The following is a 24279-nucleotide window of genomic DNA, read 5'->3' as shown; positions in this document are numbered from 1 at the left end:
GTTCTGTGCGTTACCATTGTTGTGGTTTCTACAAAGTCCGTCCCCCTGGCTCTCTCCTCTGATCTTCCGGCGAAGCGATCGCCATTTTTTTTTCTCCGAGCGAGCGGAGATCAACGCACCGGCGAGCCTCCATTTAGCCAGTGAGGCTTTCCCGTCTGCAGTCCCTCTGTTTACAGTTTACAGTCACTAAGCACAAGCAACACAGAAGCCCGTTTGCTGATTTATTTTCCCTTTATTTTTCACACTGTTTTCGGCCGAAAATCGCGCCCGTGAGGGGGGGGATTTTTTTTTTCACTCAGGGGGAGCATGGCAACGATGAAACGGCAGCTCAAACACCACCTGCTAGCTGGATGGGTCTCTCCGTTGCAACGAATCAACGCATATTCGTTGCAACGGGTGTTGTTGTTTTCTTTTTAAACCTTTCTTAAAGGGAAAGGGGCTGTTTGGGAGCATGCTAACGGCCGCCCATTGGCTGCTTGACAGCCAGGGGTGGGACACAGCTCAGCAATAGCGCTTCCTGGCTAGCGATTTTTGCCGAGACCGGAAGCCTGTGGGAAATGATAGAAACGCAACTGGATTCCACTACAAAGGCAGGTATGCATAACGACGAATTCCACTATTTTAAATGGCGATTTTTCGTTCAGCAAACAATTTGCTACATGGATCCCGGTGCGGAAAGCCCCTGGAATTTGGTTCTAGACTGAATCACTTCCTGACCTCCTTTGAAAAGGTCATATTTTTGAAAACTGCCCTTGCACAGGGAGGAAACAGTATTGCATGTAGTGAATTAGCACATTTAAGAAAGCACTATTAAACTTTTCAGTCAGGTGGGTTAGATTCCTACCTGTAAACTTTTTTTAAAGAGGCACTAAATGGGGAAGCATTTGAATACATGACCCTCTTATAGCAGTTTGAATTAGAAGACGGAGAGCTGGTTTGTTGTACCCTGCTTTCCACTAACTAAAGGAGACTCAAAGTGACTTACAAACACTTTTACTTTCCTCTCCCCACAATAGGCATCCTGTGAGTTCGGTGAGGCTGAGCGAGCTCTGAGAAAATGGACCGGCCCAAGGTCACACAGCAGGCCTCATGTGTCTCAAAGTGGCTTACAATCGCCATCCCTTCCTCTCCCCCCAACAGACATCCCATGAGGTAGGTGGGGCTGAGAGCTGTAAGAGAGCTGCTCTGAGAACAGCTCTCAAAGAACTGTGTCAAGCTGAAGCCCACCCACTTGGCTGCATGAGGAAGAGCAGGGAATCGAGGCCAGTTCTACAGATTAGAGTCCACCAGTCTTAACTATAGTACACCAAGCTCTTTGAGAACTGTGAATGGCCCAAGATCACCTAGCAAGGCTGCATGTGGAGGAGGAGTGGGGAATCAAACCCCGTTCTCCAGATAATAGTCTGCCGCTCTTAAGCGCTACGCCAAGCTGGCTCTCAAGCAGGCCAGGAAAGGGCAACACAGGCAAAGAGCCAGTTTGGTGTAGTGGTTAGGAGTGCAGACTTCTAATCTGGCATGCCGGGTTCGATTCTGCGCTCCCCCACATGTATCCAGCTGGGTGACCTTGGGCTCGCCACGGCACTGATAAAACTGTTCTGACCAAGCAGTGATATCAGGGCTCTCTCAGCCTCACCCACCTCACAGGGTGTCTGTTGTGGGGAGAGGAATAGGAAGGTGACTGTAAGCCACTTTGAGCCTCCTTCGGGTAGGGAAAAGCGGCATATAAGAACCAACTCTTCTTCTTCTTCTTCTAATCTGGCAAGCTGAGTTTGATTCCCCGCTCCTCCACATGCAGCTAGCTGGGCAACCTTGGGCTAGTCACAGTCCTGTTACACCTGTTCTCCCAGAGCAGTTCTGTCAGAGATCTCTCAGCCCCACCTACCTAGCCGGGTGCCTGTTGTGGGGAGAGGAAGGGAAAGGTGTTTGTAAGCCGCTTTGAGACTCCTTCAGGTAGTGAAAAGCAGGGTATAAGATCTGACTCACATGGGAGGTGAGAGGGGAGTAAGACATGTGAGGGGGAGAAAGGGAAAGAAGGGCTCTGTGGACCCTCTGGCCACTATTCCCCTGAACCAGTAACCAGCCCTGTTTCAGTATGCTCCCTTTGATGGGTGATGTAGTGCAGTGGCCCCCAACCCGCGGGCCATGGCCCGGTGCTGGGCCGCGAAGGCCGCGGTTCCCTCTCCCCGCCCCTCCAGCAGTAAAAAACTTCCCAGGCCGTAAGCTTGCGGCCTGGGAAGCTTCTTACTGCGGGAGGGGGGAGAGGGAATCAGGGCCGCGCCCGCGCATTGCACATGCGCGGCCAGGCTGCGCATGCGCTCATGCACCATGCATGGCCGAAATCGTGCATGCACGACACTTTTGCGCATGCGCACATGCGAGCAAGTGCTGCGCATGCGCGATTTTGGCCACACATTGCGCATGCGCAGGCGGGCAGTTGCCCTGCCGGTCCCCAGCCTCAAAAAGGTTGGGGACCACTGACGTAGCACAAGCATTTACAAGATCAGACATGCTTCTCAGCTGGTGTAATCGGCAGGTCTAAAACACCCAGAGAACATCCAACCAGATCCACCCTCCAGATGTTTCTTCCTTTTCAGGGAGCTGCCACGGACCGGGAGGCCACGGATACCTGTTTCAGCAGAAGCTGCCGGACGTAATCCAACGTGCAGATCACCCCCGTCCGGCCACAGCCGGCGCTGAAAAAACGAAGAGGACAAGAGCAGTGTGAGAGACGGTCAGAATAAATGTCAGCTTTCGCATCTGGAACACACAGGACAAAAGGCCTCCCTTCAGTGGAAGGAGCAGAAAGGCAGTCTGTCTGGCACAGAGAGCTGGGTTACAAAGATGCTATGTTAGCGAGACACAGATACCTGGGGTGCCTCAGTGGCTTGCCGTAGACAGTTTAAATCCGCCTTTTTCAATGTTTTTACCATTGAGAGCCAGCTTGTTGTAATGGTTAGGTGTGCGGACTTCTAATCTGGAGAGCCGGGTTTGAATCTGCCCTCTCCCACATGCAGCCAGCTGGGTGACGGGCTAGTTATAACACTGATAAAGCTGTTCTGACCGAGCAGGAATAGCAGGGCTCTCTCAGCCTCGCCTCCCTCACAGGGAGACTGTTGTGGGGAGAGGAAAGGGAAGGCGACTGTAAGCCACTTTGAGACTCCTTCGGGTAGAGAAAAGTGGCATATAAGAACCTTCTTCTTCTTCTTCTTCTTCTTCTTCCTTCAAGAAACCCCAGAAGTGGGGCGATCATGCAGAATATGGTTGGGAAGCAGAGCTGTGGACACGCCCACCTAAGGCCCCTCCCCTTCCCACGCTCTCCAGTCCTATCATTGGCCATTTTGGGAGGTGCAAGCAGGCAGCGTTGTGCAAAAAAAAAAAATGTTTTTTAAAGGAAGTGGGCAAAGCATGATGGGAGGTTTCCTCCGTCGGACTCAGTGCGGAAAAGATGTTGTGAATTTCAGCTTAGAAAATAAAGGGTGGAGAGCCAAATGGGGAAACGGTGGAGTCGCCTTGCAGCATTCAAAGGAAATACAAAGCGAGGCTACAAAACCCCAATGATTGGCATGCAAATAAAGCAAATATTACAAGGACACTATAAATCCCCGGTGCTTTTTCATCCCAGGCCCTGAATGAATCACCCAGGAGAAGGGTGGGGCAGGCCGCTACCCTTGGGGCTTTCCGGTGCAGCTGTAGAAGACAGAATGGCTTAAAAGAGCTTACGGGGAAGGTTGGATAGGCTGCGGTTTGACGGCTTTATTGATCTCTTTTAATTGCCTTTCAAATCAAGCGTTTTGATCTATTTAATGGGAATGTTTTTTGTCTGCTTGGGTGTATCGCCGTCACCCGCCTCAAAATGCGTCTTTGCACAAAGAGTGATTAAAATGTGGCGTTTGCTGCCAGCGGATGTAGCAGTGGCCACAGGAAGCCCAGAGCCGGGAGGCAACATCAGAGGAAGACCTCGGCCTCTCTGCCCCATTGCTGGCTGTCCAGAGGAACTGGTCTGAACTATGTGAGATAGGATGCTGGATTAGATGGACCACTGGTCTGATCCAGCAGTCCTCTGATGTTCTTATGAATCCTGCCTGCGTTTGGAGAAAGATGGGCTATATAAATGTTCTAATGCTGAACAGATAATTCTCCTGGATGCTTGAGGCTGATCCTGCATTGAACATGGTTGGACTAGATGGCCTGTCTGGCCCCTTCCAACTCTATGGTTCTATGATTCTAAGCAGCGGCTGGACAGAGACTTCTCCTGGATGCTTGAGGCTGATCCTGCATTGAGCAGGGGGTGGGACTGGATGGCCTGTCTGGCCCCTTCCAACTCTATGGTTCTATGATTCTAGGCAGGGGCTGGACAGAGACTTCTCCTGGATGCTTTGGGCTGATCCTGCATTGAGCAGGAGGTGGGACTAGATGGCCTGTCTGGCCCCTTCCAACTCTATGATTCTATGATTCTAAGCAGTGGCTGGACAGAGACTTCTCCTGGATGCTTTGGGCTGATCCTGCATTGAGCAGGAGGTGGGACTAGATGGCCTGTCTGGCCCCTTCCAACTCTATGGTTCTATGATTCTAAGCAGCGGCTGGACAGAGACTTCTCCTGGATGCTTTGAGGCTGGTCCTACATTAAGCAGGGGGTGGGACTAGATGGCCTGTCTGGCCCATTCCTACTCTAGGATTCTATGATTCGAAGCAGCAGCTGGACAGATCCTTCTCCTGGAAAAGTTTAGAAAAACACTAAGGAGGGAACACTCAGAGAAAGTATCAGCCATGGGAACTTTAAATTCAATACTGGGAGTAAACAGAGGTGTGAAGTGCGGAGAGTAAACAGAGGCGCAACCGGGGAGCATGCTTTGATAGTATACCTGCAGTGCACAACGATGGGGACGCTGTCCTCTCCCTGCTTGCTCCTCACTTGTTCGATCATGTTAAGGAAGTAGCCGTAGGTGTCGGGGATGCCCCGGTCAGGCCAAGCCACGTACTGGAAATGGGAGATCGTCCGTTCTTCCTGCGGCAGGAAAGGCAGTGATCAGTGCAGCTCCACGGAGGCACGTGGCCTTTTTTAAAGCCCCACCCTGATAACCTGCAGGGATCGATCCAGGTTAAATTTACTGCTTGCAAAAGGCACTTCTGTCGGTACCTTTGCCCACCTCCAGGTGAGGCCTGAGGGTTAACAGACAAAAACAAAGAAAGGGGGGGGGAACCAAGGCTGAGAAACAGGGGAGGACCAAAGAGGTTGAGGGACACAAAAGTATAAACAGCTTATTTGACAGAACTCGAGGTAATTAAAAATTTAAAAATAAAAATAAGAAGAGGACACTTTTTTCCGCTTTGGGTTGAACATGTATTAGTCTAACGTACACCATAAGTACAAAAAAACTTTGATTTATGTCAACTGGCCAGAGCCGTATGAAAGGGCGGTATAAAAAATGAATGAATGAATGAATGAATGAATGAATGAATGAATGAATGAATGAATTAATTAATCTCAATCTGCAGGATCTTCATCAGAGGTCAATACCGTTGCCCTCTGGTTACCAATATATCATATAAAATAAAATGTCTTCTTTTAAACCAGGAGGTAAAAAAAAAATCTTTACTTCAGTAGAATGCCCTGACATTTCCTGCTATTATTAGTTATTGTCCATCAGGCACCTTTTTTCAGCAGGCGTCTATCTGTAATCTCCCCTGGGGGAAAGTAGATCAAACTGTCTTTGTGTCTGCAAGATCAGGACCTAGAGGGCTTGGTGGTCTCCCGCCAGGAATGACAGCTGATCTCCAGACTACAGAGATTGGTTCCCCAGAAAGAATAGCTGCTTCGGAGGGGAGACTCTATGGCACTGTACCCTGATGAGGTCCGTCCCCTTCCTAAATCTCACCCTCCCCAGCCTCCACCCCAAAATCTCCAGGAGTTGTCCAACCTGGAGCTGATAACCCTATCTCATAGGGTTGCCACCTCTATATTAGGGAATACATGGAGATCTGGGGGGTGGAGCCTAGGGAGGGTGGGATTTAGGGAGGGGAGGGACCTCAGCACAGGAGAATTTCAGAGACTCCGCCCTCCAACGCAGCCATTTGCTCCAGGGGAACTGATCTGGGACATCTGGAGATGAGTTGTAATTCCGGGAGATCCTGCTTCCCCCAGTCCGTCTGTAGCTCACTGACCCCCCCTAGAATGCAGCTTCTGGGGGGCTGACAGGAGCAGCAAGAGAGGGGCATCGTGGGATTGCAGCAGGAAGAGGGAACTGGTGGGAATGACCCCACCCTTTGCCAGAGGAGAACTGAGTCAGGATCCAGTCAACAATGTCTCATGGCAGAATGTGCCCTGGGGGGTCTCTGTTCGGTCCTTTTGCCTTGTCTGACTGTCGTCTCTGACGTCAGAAAGAACGCCGAGAAAGGAAGCAAGTCATGACTAGAGTTTAGCCAACAAAAGTTCATTCAACCCACCGGCCAAGTCAGAACCAGTTTCTGCTTACTTGGAGAGTCAGGTTAAGGAGACCAAGTTACTGGCTCTCGTGGCTCTAAAAAGGGAACTGGATTTGGAGGGGAGTCTTGTCAACGCTTTCATGAGCAGCTGACGGCCAAGGATTTGTAGCAAAGCTCTTTCCTGAAGTTAACTCCCCCCAAAATCATAACAACAACAACAACAGCAACAACAACTATAATAATAATAAACCTCATTCTTGTATCCCACATTTCCTGGTAGAACAGGGTGGATTGGATTGGAACAATCAGAATGATATAAAAACTTGTATAATTGAAAACATTTATATACATATCATCAGCCCCATTCAGTAGAACTTGCGGGGAGTTGGGGGAGGCTTCCAGATTTTTCTTGGGAAGGCAGATCTTCCTTCCAGACCAGCCTGTGCGCTCAGGCAGAGAAGTCAGCATGGGAGGCCATCTGCTCTAGCAGTTGGTAAGGTGGGTTGAAGCATCTGGGTGGACCAGGCTTGATATAAATTCCAGCTGTGGGTTTGCCAGGTGCTCCCGTAGGAGCAAAAATGGGGGGTGGGGGTGGGGTGGAGTAACGTCATGCAACATTGCGACATCCTTTGTAGTTCTTCCTGGAAGTGACATCGCTTTGCTCTAGGAATTCTCCAGTCTCGGTGGTAAAAACCATAGCCATTTGAGCGATTCCTAGAAAATTGTGACAATCACTTCCAGGTACAAGCAGACATATACTGCGCACTTTTTTCCGTTCCCACCTCCCATTTTTGCTCCTGCTGGAAAAAAGAATGGCAAAATTGGCCGTCTGTCTAGGAAGAAGTTTGAAGAAGAAATGTCTTTAATTCTGGTTTGTACACAATGCCAGTGAGAAGGAAGGACTCCCTGGAGAAGAGCCTAATGCTGGGAGCGATCGAGGGCAAAAGAAGAAGGGGACGACAGAGAATGAGGTGGCTGGATGGAGTCACTGAAGCAGTCAGTGCGATCTTAAATGGACTCCGGGGAATGGTAGAGGACAGGAAGGCCTGGAGGATCATTGTCCATGGGGTCGCGATGGGTTCGGACACGACTTCGCACATAACAACAACAACAACAACACACAATGCCAGAACATGGACCGGTTAGCAGACACGTTTTCATAGCTTTCCTCACTGGCAAACTTGGATTCTTTGCAAGCAATCCTTTGCGTATAATTTTGTGATTAAAGGTGCTTGACCACTCAATGTTGCTTTTAAGGTATGTTTTAAGTTTCAAAATATGTCCCTTTCACTAATCCGGGCTTTGTACAATGTTTTTTATTTAAGATGCATCACCGAGAGACATTTGGCAAACCACCACTGAGGTTGCATGTACATTTCATTATTATTCAAGGAAGCAAAATACACTACTTTGTTTATTTATGCAATGTTTATTTCATATTTTTGGTTGGTAGCTGTCGTGTTTTCACAGTGTTGTAAAGCCACTGAGGAAAGCTGTGAAAACGTGTCTTCTAACTGGTCCCCATTTTGGCGCCATATATTACCCGGAATTAAAGTTGTTCCTTCCTCAGACTTCTTTGTAGCCAGACTGTCAGTTCCCCTGCTTATTCGCCAGCCATAACCACTGACTGGTTGCTTTCTCCAGAATAAAGAATGGTGGCAGAGATCGGGAGACAATCCGCCATGATAGACACTCTGGTAAGGCCAGCCTTCTTCTTCTCTATGGTCAACATTCTTCTCTTTCATGTCTCCCAACTAAACGGAATGACTACGCCGAGAACCATAAAATATTCATTCTTTCCAATCAGGATCCTGATATAATTGATTAGGTGGCTAAATTTTTGCAACTAGGTATTAAGCTCCGGGAGCAAGACTTGACCGATTCTACCTTGACTTGTCTTATTGTATATTTAGTAAATATTTTATATGCCAACAAAGGTGTTGTTCTAGTTCTCAGTTCTGATAGCTGACCTCAGCTGTGCCAGATAGGACAGGGTCTGGATCTGGACTTGGATGCAGCCACCTACAGCCCTGGGCAAAAAATAAGGTGTCCGTACCTTCTGGAAAGTCACAGTAAGCATCCTCAGAATGACATCTGGATTGAGTTCCTGTTCTTTTGCCTGAGACAAGAAAACAAGCCATCAGAAGACTTCAAATCACAGTACACCTCAAATGTGCAAGAGACAGCTCATGGGTCCAATCTTGCAGCCCACCTGTGATGCAGGTAGTATTGTGAAGCCGTTATATACATTAAGGACTGTCAACTGGCTTTAGAGGAGTGAGAACTATTATGGAACAAAACTGAAACGGACAAAATGTCAGCCATTAAGAGAAAATTGGTATGTTTTATAGATGGTACGTGACTCCTAAGTTGTAAGGTAAAAATTCTGGAAACTTTTATATTGAATGCTGGAAAGGTTGGTTCCTTTTATCATATGTGGTGGACATGTAAAAAAATGCAAAAATTGTGGGAAAAAATTCATGATATTTTAGAAGGAATGCTGAAAGTTAAATTTCCATTTTGTTCTGAATTTATATTACTGAGTGTGTTACTGGTTAGTGTTCCTCGAAAAGCTGGTGATTTCTTATTTCATGCAACAATGGCAGCACGACAACAGGACACACCCAAAGTTATGGAATGGCTTGAGAAATTGGGAGAAGCTTACAAGTCTAATGAAGAATCGCTCTGCAGAATTCCAGGAACTCTGGAGCTCTTATATCGACTACCTAGGTAGTTAGTTAAGGAATGTACAGGGTAGTCAACCTGTGGTCCTCCAGATGTCCATGGACTACAGTTCCCATGAGCCCCTGCCAGCATTTTCTGGCAGGGGCTCATGGGAATTGTAGTCCATGGACATCTGGAGGACCACAGGTTGACTACCCCTGTATTAGATGGCAAGGTATAATGGATTATATTCTATGTTTTATATATTTTTTCTTATTCCCTCTTTTCTCTGTAAACTTCAAAAGCTGGCTTTACCAATATCTTATTTTTAAAAAAGGACTGTCAAGAGGCAGCCAATGGATGGCCACCCCAACAAGGGGCTTTCAAAATGAGCGGAGGTAGTTTCCCAGTGCCTTCTTCTGAGGAGGCTTCCTTGGTGGATGCCATTCCAAGCAGTAACCCTGCATAGCTTCCAAGTTCGATCGAGATCAAGCTGTTCCTGCCTGTGGAACAACTGTATAATGCTTACACACTTAGTTTGGTGCTGTTGTGTCTCCATTTTATTGGGATTAGACCAGGGGTAGTCAACCTGTAGAGCCTCTTGTGGCGCAGAGTGTTAAAGCAGCAGACATGCTGTCTGAAGCTCTGCCCATGAGGCTGGGAGTTCGATCCCAGCAGCTGGCTCAAGGTCAACTCAGCCTTCCATCCTTCCGAGGTGGGTAAAATGAGTACCCAGCTTGCTGGTGGGTAAGTGGTAATGACTGGGGAAGGCACTGGCAAACCACCCTGTATTGAGTCTGCCATGAAAACACTGGAGGGCGTCACCCCAAGGGTTAGACATGATTTGGTGCTTGCACAGGGGACACCTTTATGATTAGTCAACCTGTGGTCCTCCAGATGTTCATGGACTACAATTCCCATGAGCCCCTGCCAGCTAGCAGGGGCTCATGGGGATTGTAGTCCATGAACATCTGGAGGACCACAAGTTGACTACTGCTGGATTAGACTCTATAGCACCCTAACTCTATAAACCAGGCTAGCCTGATGTCAAAATCATGCTTGATGTTTGCCATTTCTGCCTATCTGCTTTGTACTTTGCTTCATGACATGCTTGTCCTGCATACTTTGACACCCTGGTTAGAATCGATGCCTTGCTAGATGCCACCCACTTCCCATCCTGAAATGTTTTGTCTTTGATGCCGGAAGTGGAAAGTGTTTTTAGGGAATCAGGTGAGCCTGTCTGGCTGTTGTTCTTGAATGACAAAGGAGGAAAGATTAGCAAGAAGAATAGGCAAGCGCCAAACACTTTGCATGACTGCATTTAAAACATGAAGCACAAAGGCCAACCACGGAAAAGGTGTAGTCCGGGGACAAAGGAAAAGAGAGAGAGAGAGATGACTCCACCTGGCCAAGTCAGCTTTCTTGACTATTATTCTGAATGTTTCTACACATTCAGGCTGTTGTTGGTCACCGTATCCTGTTATCTTGTTTCTTTCTCTCTTTCGCCTACCAGAAAGGACCTCTGGTGTTTACAGCCCTGGTGGCAATTCCAAGAGATGTTCTCACCCTCTCTTGTTCCTGCTGTCCTTCTGGAAAGAATTCTGCATTGGAAGTCCCTCCCGGAAGTACTTCCTCCTTACTGCAGGCCTTTCCTCTCCATAAACCAAGCCAGAGACTGACGTTGGTTGCCTTTTCCTCTGCCCAGGTAAATTAAACTTTCCCATGAATCTTTGGCCCCTAAAATAAGGGCATCTCCTCGGTCCTTCAACCCAGGGGTAGTCAACTTGTGGTCTTCCAGATGTTCATGGACTACAATTCCCATGAACCTCCTGCCAGTGCTTGCTGGCAGGGGGCTCATGGGAATTGTAGTCCATGAACATCTGGAGGACCACAGGTTGACTACCCCTGCTTCAACCCATGTTCACCTTTGGATAGGGTTGCTAGCCTCCAGGTGGTGTCTGGAAAGTCCTTGGTATTAGGACTGGTCTCTAGTTAGCAAAAATCAGTCCATCTGGAGCAAGTGACTCCTCTGGAAGGTGGACAGGATGGTGCTATAGCCCGTTCAGTTTCCTCTCTCCCCAAACCGTACCCTTGTCAGAAAAATGGAGGAGAAGAAGAGCTGGGCTTTTGTACGGCAAGGAATCTCAAAGCGGCTTACAAACACTTTCCTCTTCATCTCCCCACAACAGATGTCCTGTGAGACAGTGGGTCTGAGAGAGCCCCGAGAGAACTGTGACTGGCCCAAGGTCACCCACCAGGCTGCACGTGATGGAGTAGGGAATCAAATTTAGCTCTCCAGATTAGAGGCTGCTGCTCTTAACACGACACCAAGCTGGCTCAGTGGGGTCTAATGCCAGAAAGTTCACCTTCCAAAGTGGCCATTTTCTCCAGGTGAGCTGATCTCCTGGTAAGGATGCCGATCTCCAGGTGAGACCAGGGGAATCCCCTGGAATTAGAGCTCACCAGCAGACAACAGAGATCATTTCGCCTGGAGAAATTGGATGTTATGAAGAATGAACTCTATGAAGAAGAAGAGTTGGCTGTTATACCCCGCTTTTCACTGCCTGAAGGAGTCTCAAAGGGGCTTACAGTCGCCTTCCCTTCCTCTCCCCACAACAGACACCCTGTGAGGGAGGTGAAGCTGAGAGAGCCCTGAGAGAAACAAAAACATGTTGTCTTTTCAAATACAACTCTGTGGCCTGGCAAATAACGTACTTCTGAGGAAAATATTGAAAATGGTATCAGCTGACATCTTATTCCCCTGCTTATTTTTTTTCAAGGGAAACAATGGTCTCACTAAGTCCTTTTGTACGCCCTCTGTGAGGAGCATTTAAGTTCTTTCGTTAAACAACTGTCACCATTAAGGTGAAGTTACTGTTTCAAGTAATTCCCGAAGAGCCATCGCTCTGTTTGAAGAAAATACTTTAAGACAACAGATCCAGTTACTAAGAAGCTTAATTATAATAATGTAAGAAATTTTTTTGTGCCTCACACGGAATGGTTTGTTAATTACCACCTGGGGGTGGCAACCCTATGTTAATGGCTTTTGTTTTTAAATGGGTGGCTTATTATTTTAATTGCAAGCTGCCTGGAGCTGCAACTTCGGAGGGGTGGCATAAATGCCTCTGAAAAGAAATACATAATTCCTCCCGGGAGTGACACATCTTGTGGAATCCACTGACACAAGACGTGGCCGTGGCTGCATGCTTAGATGGGCCTACAAAAGGAGAAGATGAGTTCACGGAGGACAGGCGAACCAAACAACTAATTAGCAGCTAATTAGCACGAGGACTATTTTCATCCTCTTCTTGTGAGTTTTGGTCATGGCTCCTGGGAGAGTCCTGCTGGAATGGAATGCTGGAGTGGTCACCGGTGGTGAAAAACACAAACAATTGTGAGAGGCAAAATAGCAAAAGACATTTAATGCTCTACTTTCCCGGAAAAATGAACAGCAGAGTCAAAAGTGGAGGTCAAACATAGAATTAGCAGGGCTCCATAAGGGGTATCATTCCTGTTCCAGAATGTCAACTAGGGAATGGAAGCATCCCTTCTCAAAAGGAATTATTCACAATTAAATTGTCACAATTGATTCAGTTTCCAATAGATTCAGAGTCATATTTATTAATATACGGCTCCAAGCCAGGTGCAAAGCCACTTAGAAACGCAGAACAATACTGCAACGAATGCAAAATCGTAAACCAGTAAATAGTCATAAAACGGGGGAATTTAAAATAATATTAAACAGGAAGGGTTTAAAAAGAAAATTAAATTATCACAATTCATAATGAGTTTTCAGTGCTAACATATGTTTGACGTAACTTGTAAGCTATAAAACAAATTGCTTGGAGCAATTCTCTTTTCCCCCCCACTTTATTAGTAACTTATATTAATAATACATTTCCATGTTAACATAAATCTTGTAGTTTTCCAATATTAAAGAAGGATGTATCTCCATAAGCTCTCGGACACTGATATGGCAGTAGATTCTGACGAAGAATTAATTAAGTTTTATACCAGACCCTGTTCAATTGTGAAAATTTTACTTTTGAGAATGAATGCTTCGCTTCTCTAATTTACATTCTGGAGTAGGAATAATACTCTTATTGAGTCCTGCTAGTTCTAAGTTGGATCTTTAATTTTGACTCTGCCATTCATTTATCTGGAAAAGCAGAGCATTAAATATTTTCCGCTATTATGCCTCTCATGATTTTTCACCCATACCATGTGGACCATTCTTTTCGAGTCGAACCTCCAGGTGATGGCAGGAAATCCCCTGGAATTACAGCTGATCTCCAAGCAATAGTAGGGTTGCCAGTCTAGGTGGAGAAATACCTGGAGACTTTGGGGGTGGAGCTTGGAGTGGGCGGGATTTGGGGCAGGGAGGGACCCCACTGGAGCATAGTGCTATGAAGACCACCCTCCAAGGCAGCCCTTTTCTCCAGGACAACTGATCCCTTTAGTCCGGAGATGACCTGTAATTCCAGGGGATCCCCAGTTTCCTCTAGAGGCATCCAAAGGCAACAGAGAGCTATTCATTCAGAGAAAATGGCTGCTTTGAAAGATAGATTGAAGACTTTGATAAACTAGGCTGAATGCGGTGCATAGAGACTTCACATAGGGAAAGGGAAAGGTATTCCCTGTGCAAGCACCGGGTCATGTCTGACCCTTGGGGTGACGCCCTCTAGCGTTTTCATGGCAGACTCAATACGGGGTGGTTTGCCAGTGCCTTCCCCAGTCATTACCGTTTACCCCCCAGCAGCAAGCTAGGTACTCATTTTACCAACCTCGGAAGGATGGAAGGCTGAGTCAACCTTGAGCCGGCTGATGGGATCGAACTCCCAGCCTCATGGGCAGAGCTTCAGATAGCATGTCTGCTGCCTTACCACTCTGCGCCACAAGAGGCTCTTCACATAGGTAGTTAATCCCATAGTCAAGAACCTAAAAAGGTCAACACAAGAGAAATGAACTATGCAGGGTGCAATAATATATAGTATATATATAGTACCAGTATTTATAAATCCAGTTAAAAAGACAAGGCTTTTAGCATAGCCTCAATAAAATCAATACATACATAGGAATAATTCTACTAGTCAGGGACTGCTTTGGAGGGTGGACTCCTTTTTAGGTTCCACCTTGTATTGGCATAAGTTAATTTCCTTCCTGTTGGCCTTTTAATGTTTTTGACTTGGGTCAGAATATTTTCTCCTTTTTGTTTTGGGTAAAGGTAAAGGTCTCCCCTGTGCAAGCACCGGGTCATGTCTGACCCTTGGGGTGATGCCCTCCAGCATTTTCATGGCAGACTCAATACGGGGTGGTTTGCCAGTGCCTTCCCCAGTCATTACCATTTACCCCCCAGCAAGCTGGGTACTTGTTTTGGGTAGATAATGCCATAATGCTGTTTTTTTTCCCCACCCTGCTTCCGTATCGCTTGTGGGGTATAATAAAGACCAGCTGAAGGATTACTGAGAAACTCCAGCTTGTAATCGAGGCTAGGTTTACAGAACATGGACCTTTGCTCTTATGAGCATTAAAGTGCTGAATGAGGGTGACACATACCACAGTGCGCTGGGCACCTCAGATCGCTGCTTAGCGGCCTACCCTCGCCGAACCACCTCACCTGTGCTATGGAGAAGGGTCCAAAATGCAGAGTCTCATCTGCCAAAGGCCAGTAACGCTCACATTTTTTCTAGAGACAGGAAAGCAAAGAGGGTTAGGTAGCATCTTTCCGTGCAAAAACACCAATCCCAGAGTGCCAGGCGGACATCGTGTGGCTTTCCCGCCTGCTTGAAGCCACCCCTACGGTCGAATCTCACCTTGCCCATTTCCACTTCCCGGCAGGCCATGACGATCACCTGGAATGAAAGAACACACTGTGAAGGTGGGAGGGAAATCCTGCAGGAGTAGCTGTGTTAGAAGTGGCGCATAGCCCGTTGTCAGGAAATACTGCTTTAGCTGAAGGGTCCCCAACTTTTTTGAGCCTTCAGGCACCTTTGGACTTCTGACACAAAATGGCTGCCACAAAATGGCTGCCGCTGTTGCTTTCCTTACCTAGGATTGCCCGTTTACCTGGAGAATATGGCCACCTTGGAAAACCGACTCCATGGCATTATATTCCCCTGAAGACCCACTCTTCTTGAAACTCTGCTCTCCTCAGCCTCTGCCCCCAAAATCTCCAGGTAATTCCCAACCTGGAGCTGGCAACCCTGTTTCAGTCCTAGTGGCATCTGCTGCCAAAGCAACACTTTGAAAATCTGCACTGCCGATCAAATTCCCAGTGGCCAGTCAGAGGCCTTGTTGGGCAAAAGTCTTGCGACGTCTCACGTAATTCCACAAAAATGCTTGGCAGGTGCCAGGAAAGGCGCCATGTTGAGAACTGGTTGTCAAGCCAAGGAATGCTCATGCTGCAATAAATGTGTTCATCTTTAAGATGCCACAAGACTCTTGGTCGTAGAAGGAAGAGACTATGGCTCACACGCCATCTGGTATTATTATTACACAGAAGTAAAATTTCCATTGTTGGTGTTGTGCATGTGGATATTTGTTCATGCAACAGAGTTCATGTCTCTGAGATTATGACAGGACCCATCTCCTTGGTCCTCAGTTGCAATTTGCAAGCAGCCAATCGCCAGAGTGTGTTTGGTAGCCAATCATAAGGGGGCATCAACAACCAATAGCGGGTCTCAAGGGCGTGGCCTGAAGCAGTTGGATCTGTATAGAAAGCCCGGGAATTTCTCCCTGTTGCTGCTCAGTTGCCCTTCTTGTTAATAAAAGTTCTTTTCATATTGGATCTGTTTGCGTCTGACTGGACCCACAGAACTAGTAGCTATGGTGGGCAGGCAGAAAAAGTACCCCTATATGAAAAGGTATCTCTCTAATTTCAGATCTGACCACTTTACTTTTTCACAAAGGAATGAGTGGCAGCCATGGGAGAAGACCTAAATCTATTCCCAGCTGGGGGGAGAGGCGCAACAAAACAAACAAACAAAAGATTCTCCCCCCCCCAGATTTGGGTATAACCCGAATCACCTGAATTCCTTTCTCAGTATTGGGATTCGGATTCCTCAAGATTTGGGAAAGCAGAATGTTTCAGCTCTGAGGCATTTAAAGGGACATAGATCCATTTAAACACAGAGGGAGGGCTGGTTTCAATCAGCCCTCTACAGCCCACCAAACAGCTGATCCCCCCCAGAAAGACTTATTCAGGGATTGCTTGGACTGTGCAGGGAGGGCTGGGTTTTATCCGCCTCCCTGCAGCCCATTAAGCTTGGCCTATGCGGGGAGGGCTGGCTCTAACTCCCTCCCTGCACAACCCACCAAACAGCTGATTCTCCTGAGAGGAAAACCCCATCTCTAGTAGACAGAGGCCTAATTTCTGAAAGTTGGAGGATCTGGAGCAGGTAGGGTTGCCAGGTCACCTGCTGAAGGTGGGGTCCCCTACACCTAGGGCCCACTGATGATCAGCTAGCTAGTTGGTTGGGGGGGCTCACTCAGAAAAAGGGAGAGATCCAGCATCATTATCCATGTAACCTGGAAATGACATCACCTCTGAGCCAGACAGGGAGGGGTAAGTCAAAACAAATAAAATAATAATAATTAAATAATAATAATTTGGAGGGCACTCTGGTATTTGGGCAAAATCTCTATGGTGGAAGCCAGATTTACCATGGGGTTTTTGCTGAAATACCAGAGTGTCTTTCTGGAAATGAGGCCATCACTTCCAGGTCACATGGACTGTGATGTAGTCATGTCACTATAGAGAAGCTGGACTCCCTGATATTCTCCATCAGTCCCCCCAATTGCTCACCAATTGGCAGGAAAGACCTGGTACCCCTAGAAGGAAGAGCTCAACTGATGGTCTCAGCTGACAAACAAATTCATTTGGTGGTCTCCCATCCAAGGACTAACCCAAACTAACCCGCTTAGCTTCCAAGATACAAGGAGGCCAGACTAGCTTGGACCATCCAGGTCAGGTCAACCTTTAGTCGGATTTCTTTCCCAGGGATGGCTTAGAAAGCCAAGGTCCCACCTGTTCTCTGGCTACTCAACTCACCTTGACCCGGTATTGCCAAACCATGCGCCAGAAGTCGAACACCGTGTGCTGAAGAGGCCCTTGTGTTGCGATGTAGCTTCTCTTGTTATCCACACCCTGTGAGGAGGAAGAAAATGGCAAACGTCCAACAGTGACTTCCCTTCTGTTATACAAGGGTGGCCATAAATTTGCTGGAGAGTACGGTCAACATTGATAGGAAGGGGGAGAATGCCTTATGTGGATGAAAAAACAGGCACCTTAAAAGACAGAAGGGACCTTTGGACAGCCATGGCCTGTATGATGGAGCTCAGGGAACATCTCAGACTGGGCAGTGAGTAAAGGGGAGGGTAAAGTTGTGGCCTTAATGATGGACGCTGGGTGTTAAAAGTGGATCAACCATGCCTGTAGCTGAACAGCTGGTGGTCTTGGCTCTGCCCATCAGCGGTTCTGTGCTGAAGGGGAGAGAGAGAGACCCCTCTTTTCACACCCAACAGCTAAAGGGACTAGTTCAGCTTTTTTCAATCTCTTGACCAGGGGAGAGCCCCTAAAACAATGTTTCAAGATTCAAGGGGGCCCGGAAGTGATGTCAGCTGGCCACACCTCCTTGTATGCCTTCCAGAAGACGCTGGAAGTGACATTATCACACATGTTAACAGGCAAGCTTAAGGAGGACTGAGAGGGGAAGGAGATGGAAAGCAGTTTAAGGTGGGAGTAGGCATGCAGGTTCCACCCCTTCCCAGGTGCAGAAATAATGAGAGAACTCAATCATGCTTGGGAAGGAAGGTGGAGAACAATGGACATGACCAATTTCCTAGCTTCTGGAAGAAGGAAAAAGGCCACGGACCCCCTCTGGAGCTCACATGGACCCCCAGGGATCCACAGATGCCTGCTTGGGAATCCATGGACTAGGTGGTGTGGTTACCTGGATGAAGTTGGCATTGATATAATCTGTCTGTCCTTCTTCCACCAACAGGTTCAGAACGACTCTGGTCTGATCATCTGTGGGAGGCAGACATTTTGGAGTTAATATCACAGAGCTGTGCTTCCTGGTGGAGTTGGCTTCCTGAGGGTCAAGGTGTGTTCCCCGATGGGATCCCCTGACTGGGATAGCCCAAGCAAGCCTGATCTATACAAAAGGTCCCCCAGCTGTCATCTCACTTAAAAAAACAAATTAGATTCCATCTATTGAAAAAGGCCCTTCTTCTCCCCCAAACCTCTCCCTGACCGCTGCCATCAGAGCAGACAAGAAGGAGCTGAATGGGCCAATTGTCTAACTTGGGGGAGCTTGGTCTGTTTAGCCTGGAGAGGAGACGACTGATTTGATAGCCATCTTCAAGTACTGAAAAGGCTGCCATATTGAGGATGGAGCAGAGTTCTTCTCTCTTGCCCCGGAGCGATGGACCAGAACCAATGGGATGAAATTAATTCAAAAGAAATTCCGTCTAAACATCCAGAAGAAGTTCCTGACAGTTAGAGCGGTTTCTCAGTGGAATAGGCTTCCTCGGGAGGTGGTGGGTTCTCCATCTTTGGAGATTTTTAAACAGAGGCTGGAGAGCCATCTGACGGAGAGGCTGATTCCGTGAAGGCTCATGGGGGTGGCAGGTGACAGTGGATGAGCGATAGGGTTGTGAGTGTCCTGCAGAGTGCAGGGGGTTGGACTAGATGACCCACGAGGTCCCTTCCAACTCTATTATTCTATGATTCTATTCCATGAAATTGCCAGGAAACAGCTTCCTACCCTCTGCACGCCCCGCGGACCTTGTGGCACGCCGCTTTCCCCGGAGAAAGTTCCCGGAGCCGTTCGTTTTCTCCGGAGAAAGTAAGACAAAGCTTTCCAATAGTCAAACAGAGTCTTCGTCCCAGGGTCCAGCCCATCAGAGGGCAGGGGAAGGCTGTTGTGCATTTTCAAAGCCCAAATCTCCATCCAGGGAATACTTCCCTCCCAGTCAACGAAATGTGGAAACCTGGAAGGCAGTACAGCCACCCTGGTTTGCTTCCACCCATTCCAGTCAAGTAGCTTCCTCTACCTACTTCGGTCAAGTAGCCCGGCCTCCTAATCCACAGAGAGCTCTACGTCTGTGGGACTCGTCCCATTGAGGCTAATCTCCTGGCTGTAAACCAAGACAGCCAGAGGGTGGAGGGATGCAGGGCGAGGGAAGAATGTGGTAACGCAGCTTGCGCTACGGAGGAGGAGAGCCACATTGGGAGGTACGTGAACTATCTGCAGGCAAGGCACATTGGTGCCTGTGGAAGACAGCCGCCATTCTTTTGTGACCGTCTCCCAACTCACATGACAGTATGTCTTTGTAACGGTTCTTCTTGAGATTCTCCTTGCTGCCCCCGGCCTCTGTCGAAATGCTCTGCTGCTGTCGAAAGGCCGCCGCCCGGGCTTTGATTTCCTGCCGAGAAACAGGGACACGAGATTCGAATGCGGCCACAGAGGGTTACCTTGAGTCAAGGAGGAGGAAGTTGTAGATAACTCTGTCCCTGATCACTAGGAACATCCCTCAGGTCTGTCCCCGATTGCCGGGAACTTTTGGTCCAACCAGAAAAGAAACAAAACACATGCATTGCGACAGAACGAGGCGGTAGAGTCCCGAGGCGGGAGGGGGCTGTACCATTTCGGACTGGAGGTGGCAGAAACCACATTTGTGACGCTCAATCGTGTTTTTGAAAACTGCTAAAAAAAAAAAATCTACAATTCTTTCTGAGAACTGATTGGTCTTACAGTACTAAACCTTATAATGAGGGTTAGTATTGTAGGCTTCCTAACCGCAGAGTTTTGGAGAGAATTTGGGAAGGTAGGTTGATTAAAAATAGATTACCAATGAAGGTTGTCTTGTCTCAAGATTAACTGGGATGAGGTTATTGATACTCACTGACTGGCTTAATAACACGGCTCAGGGGCTGTTCCAAATTTCGGGGGACCCTTGACAGAGAGTGCCCAAGGGCTCCCTCAAAAGCCAGCTTGGAGAAGGAGTTAAGAGCAGGGGCTTGTAATCCTGGGAATTTATTCCCTACTCCTGCTCCACAGGCAGCCAGCTGGGTGACCTTGGGCCAGTCAGAGTCCTGTTAGATGTGTTCTCACAGAGCAGTTTCTCTTAGAGCTCTCTCAGCCCCACCTACCTCACAGGGTGTTTGTTTTGGAGAGAGAAAGGGAACGTGATTGTGAGCCAATTTGAGACTCCTTCAGGTAGTGATAAGCAGGTATAAAAACCAACTCTTCTTTTCTTCTGCTCTGACCATCACCAGAGCCAGTTTGGTGTAGTGGTTAGGAGTGCGGACTTCTAATCTGGTGAGCCAGGTTCGATTCTGCACTCCCCACATGCAGCCAGCTGGGTGACCTTGGGCTCGCCACGGCACTGATAAAGCTGTTCTGACTGAGCAGGTCTCTCAGCCCCACCTACCTCACATGGTGTCTGTTGTGGGGAGAGGAAGGGAAGGCGATTGTAAGCTGCTTTGAGACTCCTTCAGGTAGAGAAAAGCGGCATCTGTTGTTGTTGTTGTAGTTGTAGTTGTTGTTGTTCTTCTTCTAATTTGAAAGAAATTCTGTCTAAACATCCGGAAGAATTTCCTGACAGTCAGAGCGGTTTCTCAGTGGAACAGGCTTCTTCAGGAGGTGGTGGGTTCTCCATCTTTGGAGGTTTTTAAACAGAGACTGGATAGCAATCTGACCGAGAGGCTGATTCTGTGAAGGCTCAAGGAGTTGGCAGGTGACAGTGGATGAGCGATAGGGTTGTGAGTGTCCTGCATAGTGCAGGGGGTTGGACTAGATGACCCAGGAGGTCCCTTCCGACTCTATGATTCTCACCACCTCTTTGACACCCATGATGACTTACACATCAACAGATGCTGAACAGGGAGTGATGTCACCAGGATCCTCCTCAATATTTGGTATCATATTATATGGTGTTGACCAACAATGCCTTACCCCGCATCCTACACATACAACCCTCGTCTGAATTGAGCCTTGCGTCATCTTTATTTTGCTTAGCCATCAATTTCAGTGGGGAGGTGAGGACACCTTGTTCCCCAATCTGCTGTCATAGATCTGCTGATCCAGGTATCAGCTGACCCATTTCATATAGACCCACGTGGGTGGCGACAGTCCCACTGAAATCAATGGAGCGTAGAAAGGTATAACTCCGCTTGGTACGGCCCTCTCCGATACCTCCAAGGAACGTAATGTTGGAGAGCTTCCGCCTCTTCTGGGAATTCGGAGCTGATAGGTCAACTCGTTCGAGCATAGGACAGTGGTTCTCAGCCTTGCTAATGCCGCGACCCTTTAATACAGTTCCTCATGTTGTGACCCCTAATCATAAAATTAGGCAAGTGTTCTTTCACAGAAATTAAACCAAAACTGACCAATGGCGTGAAGACCCATTGTTCGTGATTGTATATATATATTGGTTTTCCCCCCGGGGTTTCTCAGTTCAGTTCTTCCTCTTGTCCCACCATACCCATCTTGCTCTTTTTTGCTGCTCCAGATAGACGTTCTATCTCGATCTACCCCGCAAGGCTGTTGTGTGGAGGGCGCCCCCCCCTGGCCAAGCTGCTTGACCTTCTGCAACCCCTGTGGAAAGGTCATTTGACCCCCAAAGGGGTTCCGTCTAGGGTTAGGTGCTGGTTACTTCGGGTGCGAACGGCTGCTTCGGCAGCTGAAGAGCCCAACCCTAGTCCCGACCCCCAGGTTGACAACCACGGGCATAGAAGAATCCCTGCTCCTGTCAAAGGTGGTTCTAGGAAACAACTGCCTGAATTCTCCAACATACATCTGCTCTCCCTCACCTTAGATGCCAATGAGACCATCAACAGCCTACAAAATACCAAAGGATTGATAGGATCCAAGCCAACACATCAGGGGTAATCAAACTGCGGCCCTCCAGATGTCCATGGACTACAATTCCCAGGAGCCCTTGCCAGCATTCGCTGGCAAGGGGTCCTGGGAATTGTAGTCCATGGACATCTGGAGGGCCGCAGTTTGACTACCCCTGCAACACATGGTCCTTTCAATGGATCCATGGTCCCTTAAGAGACCAGCTTTCGATACAATTTCTATTCTGCGTTGCAGAAGTATTGGAGCAAGTCATCTTCTGCTCTGTCTACAGCAGTCTTTCTCAACTTTTTTACTGGCGAGAAACCCCTGGGACATTCTTCAGGCTTAGAGAAACCGCAGAAGTGGCGTAATCATACAGAATATGGTTGGGAAGCAGAGCTGTGGACACGCCCACCTGGGGCCCCTCCCCTTCCCACCCCGTTCAGGCCTATCATTGGCCATTTTGGGAGGGGAGGGGATGGGTAGGTCAACATGACCGTATATGGTCATATCACGATAAATATTTAACAATTTAAAAATATCAAAAATTAACGCCATTTAGGAAACCCTTCCAGGGCCATCAAGAAACTCCATTGCAGGGTCTAGCAACCCTATTCCCAAGGAGACTCCCTTTAACTTACGGGTTCCTGCTTCTGGTGGAGGAGCCACCTAAAATGAAGTAAAGCTCCTTAGGATGAAGGAAGCCTTCAGACTCCTCAGCATAGAGATATGATATAGCCATTTCAGCCAAACAGTGGACAGGTACACCCCTGTTAACCCTGAGAGCACAGCCCAATGACCACTTGGAGATATGACCCATCAAACCCTGCCTAGACCCTTGATGTTCTCTGCAAAATCGCACAAGTTTCTGTGGAATTTATTTTTAGAACAGAGAAGGTTCGTCTGACCCTGCCAGGATCTCCGGAGCAGGTTCTCCCGGTATAACCCTTGCGTCTCATCTCAAAACTGGTTGAGATGCTTAACAGATTTCTGTCTAGGACTCTGATCTCCACCCAAAGTTTCACCAGGTCAGGTGGGATGTGATGTAACAGGTGACTCTGCCCTCAAGGCAAAATACTCCTTAGGAGTGGTTGGCATTGTGTAACTTTGAACCATGCTACACATTGCACAGGTAACATTATGGGCCTTTGATGGTGGCGGCGGTGGTGGAAGTGCCATCAAGTTGTTGCCGATTTATGCCAGCCCCAAAGGGTTTTCCAATAAGAGTTGTTCGGGGGTGGTTGGCCATTGCCCGCCTCTGTCTTGTGATCCTGGACTCCCTTCGGGGTTACCTAAAAGGGAGGGACGGATGATGACAAATTATTGAATCAGCATTTGGATTTGGATGGAACAGCTATGAAAACGGGAGGAAGCCACGTTCTAGCTGCAGGAAGATGCAGGGGCATCACATAAAAATCACAAGATGTCATAGTCCCATTGTATACGGCACTGGTCAGACCACACCTGGAGTACTGTGTGCAGTTCTGGAGGCCTCACTTCAAGAAAGACGTAGATAAAATTGAAAGGGTACAGAGGAGAGCAACGAGGATGATCTGGGGCCAAGGGACCAAGCCCTATGAAGATAGGTTGAGGGACTTGGGAATGTTCAGCCTGGAGAAAAGGAGGTTGAGAGGGGACATGATAGCCCTCTTTAAGTATTTGAAAGGTTGTCACTTGGCGCAGGGCAGGATGCTGTTCCCATTGGCTGCAGAGGAAAGGACACGCAGTAATGGGTTTAAGCTACAAGTACAACGATATAGGCTAGATATCAGGGGAAAAAATTTCACAGTCAGAGTAGTTCAGCAGTGGAAGAGGCTGCCTAAGGAGGTGGTGAGCTCCCCCTCACTGGCAGTCTTCAAGCAAAGGCTGGATACACACTTTTCTTGGATGCTTTAGGATGCTTCGGGCTGATCCTGCGTTGAGCAGGGGGTTGGACTAGATGGCCTGTATGGCCCCTTCCATGATTCTATGATTCTGTGATTCTGTGAAGAGAAAAACTTATGAAGTCCTAAATTAGTGCAGTGGTTAGGAGTGGCAGTTTCTAATCTGGCAAGCCAGCCATCTCACAGGGAGAGGAAGAGAAGGTGATTGTAAGCCACTTTGAGGCTCTTCCAGGTTGTTGTTGTTGTTGTTGTTCTTCTTCTTGTTCTTGTTCTTCTTGTTCTTCTTGTTCTTCTTCTTCTTCTTCTTCAGCACCCTCTTCAGCACACTTTAAAATCCTAGATTGCAGTTCTAGATTGAGTTGACGGTTGCAGTTTTACATAAACAGGAGGATATCGTTTTTGCTGATAACGAAAAAAGAACGCTATACAACGGAGCAGTTCCAAGGAGACGCTCCTCTGGTCAG

General features: G+C 47.9%; 1 protein-coding gene across 1 annotated transcript in view; it reads right to left on the bottom strand.

The window, feature by feature from the left end:
- The window catches only part of PTPN18 (protein tyrosine phosphatase non-receptor type 18), a 59931-nt gene that overhangs the window by 20485 nt on the left and 15167 nt on the right, over positions 1–24279 (bottom strand). Inside the window, exons 2-9 of the mRNA XM_077329382.1 lie at positions 19407–19515; positions 18039–18115; positions 17138–17233; positions 14901–14939; positions 14705–14773; positions 8480–8542; positions 4863–5005; positions 2627–2693 (exon numbers count right to left, since the gene is read on the bottom strand). Of these exons, the coding sequence (XP_077185497.1) occupies positions 2627–2693; positions 4863–5005; positions 8480–8542; positions 14705–14773; positions 14901–14939; positions 17138–17233; positions 18039–18115; positions 19407–19515 (663 nt within the window). The remainder of the gene's footprint in view (positions 1–2626; positions 2694–4862; positions 5006–8479; positions 8543–14704; positions 14774–14900; positions 14940–17137; positions 17234–18038; positions 18116–19406; positions 19516–24279) is intronic.

The sequence above is a fragment of the Paroedura picta genome, chromosome 3 (assembly GCF_049243985.1).
Source record: "Paroedura picta isolate Pp20150507F chromosome 3, Ppicta_v3.0, whole genome shotgun sequence".
NCBI classification, from domain to species: domain Eukaryota; kingdom Metazoa; phylum Chordata; class Lepidosauria; order Squamata; family Gekkonidae; genus Paroedura; species Paroedura picta.
This window is presented reverse-complemented; position numbering and strand designations above follow the sequence as displayed.